A 2222-nucleotide genomic window follows, 5' to 3' on the forward strand; every position below is an offset into this window, starting at 1 on the left:
ATAGAAAAGTAGATTTAAGGAGCATAGAGGGTAGGTATCTACCCAGATCTTATGCTATTTAAGACTTACTATAAATATAAAGGTTGTGTATGTTTTTAATCTGGGAACTAAGTGGTCAAAGCTGGTGTAGAAAACCTGGATTGGGATTAAATAATTTCTACAACAATCAAGAGAAAAGGGGGTATAGTATGCTAAAGGTCAGTCAATGCTGAAAGGATGGAGGAATCCTAGAAATGAAGAGTGACAATTCAACCATCAAAATATAAATACCCAATGCTAACAGACAGGTATCAGGGCCTTGGCCATGCTGGACATTTATGGCCCAGTGTTGTAAGGCTACAAAAGCACATGAAAGGGATAAGGGCTTACCCAAGAAGAAGAGGACAAACAAGGACCAGATCTTTAAAACTGGTTACACAAAGAACTGGAATTGCAACATTTATGTTCCGATCTCACACTTCCTCTAATAATGTATTTGTTCACACAATGGGTCCAACATGTCTGGGTCCCATAACTGAGAAAGTCACCTACAGATTAAAAAATGGAAGAGGCAAAACATAAATATTTTGGAAGGAATCAATGACTTTTTAAGTGAGAAGATCCAGAATCTCAGGTCAATCATTCATCTAATAAATTTACACACAGAGAGTACCCTATTTATAAAACTACTAAATAGAATTACAAAACCTTTCATCTCTGATTATATCCTCTTAGATAGCCATGAGTACCACTAAAAGAACCTGCAAAACAAAAAGTATCTTTTATCTTCACTGATTTATTTGTTTGGACTACCAAACCAGCCAATACCAGGGAAAGGGAGCCCTTTCCTATTTTTATATAGAAATATATTTTCCAACACACTCCATCATTGCCCACATATCTGAGGAAGGCTGTATCCGACAAAGACAAGCATGATCACTCTGAGGCTCCTAAGATGGAACATACCTGAAGTAACTGTCCATAAGAGACACTTCTGGTCTCTTCTGGCTACACAGTATCCTGACTGTGTTAGACAATTCTTGGTAGAATTGAAATGTTTACACTTGACACATAACAGAGCTGAAAGGCAAAACAAAGTGTAAGAGGTTTACTCAAGGTCGGTTCCTGTGGGTCTGAAGAAGAAATAATCACTAGTGGGGATTGTGTTGTATGTTTTGCTGACCCCTGCAGGCCTCTGGAAAGAGATGTCTTCAAGGCAGCAAGCTTTAGGGAACTCTCCACCCCAAATCCTGGCAATGGACAGACCATAATGATGAACATCAGAGACCTGATGCAGGCTGCCTAAGCCAATCACACATGGATGGGCACTTTCTCATTGTTATCATCCTATTGAGAACTTTGCTTGCCCAACTTTCAATATACACTTAGAACCATGAAAAATTGAGCATAAGAAACTGAAAAGGTTTCAGTATTAAGGAGGTGAAATGAGGATGAAAAGGACAAGTAACTTGAAGAAGGACAAGGAAAGTAAAAAATGGGAGGGGGAATGAGGTCTATAATTCTCATATCAGAGACAGATGGAAAGGAAGAATGTATGAGTATGGGAATGGAGAATTCATGCATCATTTCCTCAAACACAACACATTATCATAATCAAATGTCTGTCCAGCAGTAACAGCTCCTAACTGCCAGGATCTCATCTTGCAAATAGCCCACCAGCAAGGAGATGCCAAGCAGGAGTATCAAGAGGTATTTTCCAATTGCAGTGGGATCCTAGGAGCAGAGAGCAGCAGAAAGCTGCATACATTTTTTTTAACCAGTCAATACACAACTACCACATCCTCCTAAGAACTAGAAAGGATAACAAAATACAAAGATGGAACACCCATCCAACAAACACAAGCCAAGATTTCAGTACCTAGAAAAAAAAACATCCCAAAAAGAGATGACTAGAGACCCTAAAAAAAAAAAAAAAAAAAAAAAACCCACAATCAATAACAGCCAGGACAATATGTACCCACTAGAGGCTGGCTACCCTACTATGGTAGTCTCTCAGAAATGTAATATACCTGAAGCATAGGAAAAGGAATTCAAAATTGCTATTATGATTATTTTCAAAGAAATCTAAGAGGATATGAAAAAAATCACTTAATGAAGTATATGAAAAGAAAAACAGTGAAATGAAATGAAGGAAAAATTCAAGACATGAAAATGGAAATAGAATCAATAAAATCAAACTGAGGGATAACTGGAAAATAAAAATGTAGAAGCACAAACAGAAA

General features: G+C 37.5%; 1 protein-coding gene across 1 annotated transcript; it reads right to left on the reverse strand.

Annotated features, from left to right (window-relative positions):
• Positions 1 to 402: 402 nt before the first annotated feature.
• On the reverse strand, positions 403 to 1747 carry LOC110301020 (secreted seminal-vesicle Ly-6 protein 1-like). Its single transcript, XM_021171225.1, has 3 exons — positions 1657 to 1747; positions 946 to 1059; positions 403 to 527 (listed from the first exon to the last, which is right to left on the reverse strand). The coding sequence occupies exons 1-3, from the start codon at positions 1745 to 1747 to the stop codon at positions 403 to 405; spliced, it is 330 nt and encodes a 109-aa protein (XP_021026884.1).
• Positions 1748 to 2222: the final 475 nt, after the last annotated feature.

Source organism: Mus caroli, chromosome 9 (genome assembly GCF_900094665.2).
Source record: "Mus caroli chromosome 9, CAROLI_EIJ_v1.1, whole genome shotgun sequence".
Lineage (NCBI taxonomy): Eukaryota > Metazoa > Chordata > Mammalia > Rodentia > Muridae > Mus > Mus caroli.

What these genes read in the sequence shown, in the direction of transcription:
- LOC110301020 (XM_021171225.1), bottom strand. Translation starts at nt 1,747, where the DNA reads ATGTATGCAGCTTTCTGCTGCTCTCTGCTCCTAGGATCCCACTGCAAT. An exon ending in TGCTTGGCATCTCCTTGCTG is followed by an intron (nt 1,060 to 1,656) that starts GTGGGCTATTTG and finishes TTTGCCTTTCAG; the next exon opens with CTCTGTTATGTGTCAAGTGT. An exon ending in CTTATGGACAGTTACTTCAG is followed by an intron (nt 528 to 945) that starts GTATGTTCCATC and finishes TTTAATCTGTAG; the next exon opens with GTGACTTTCTCAGTTATGGG.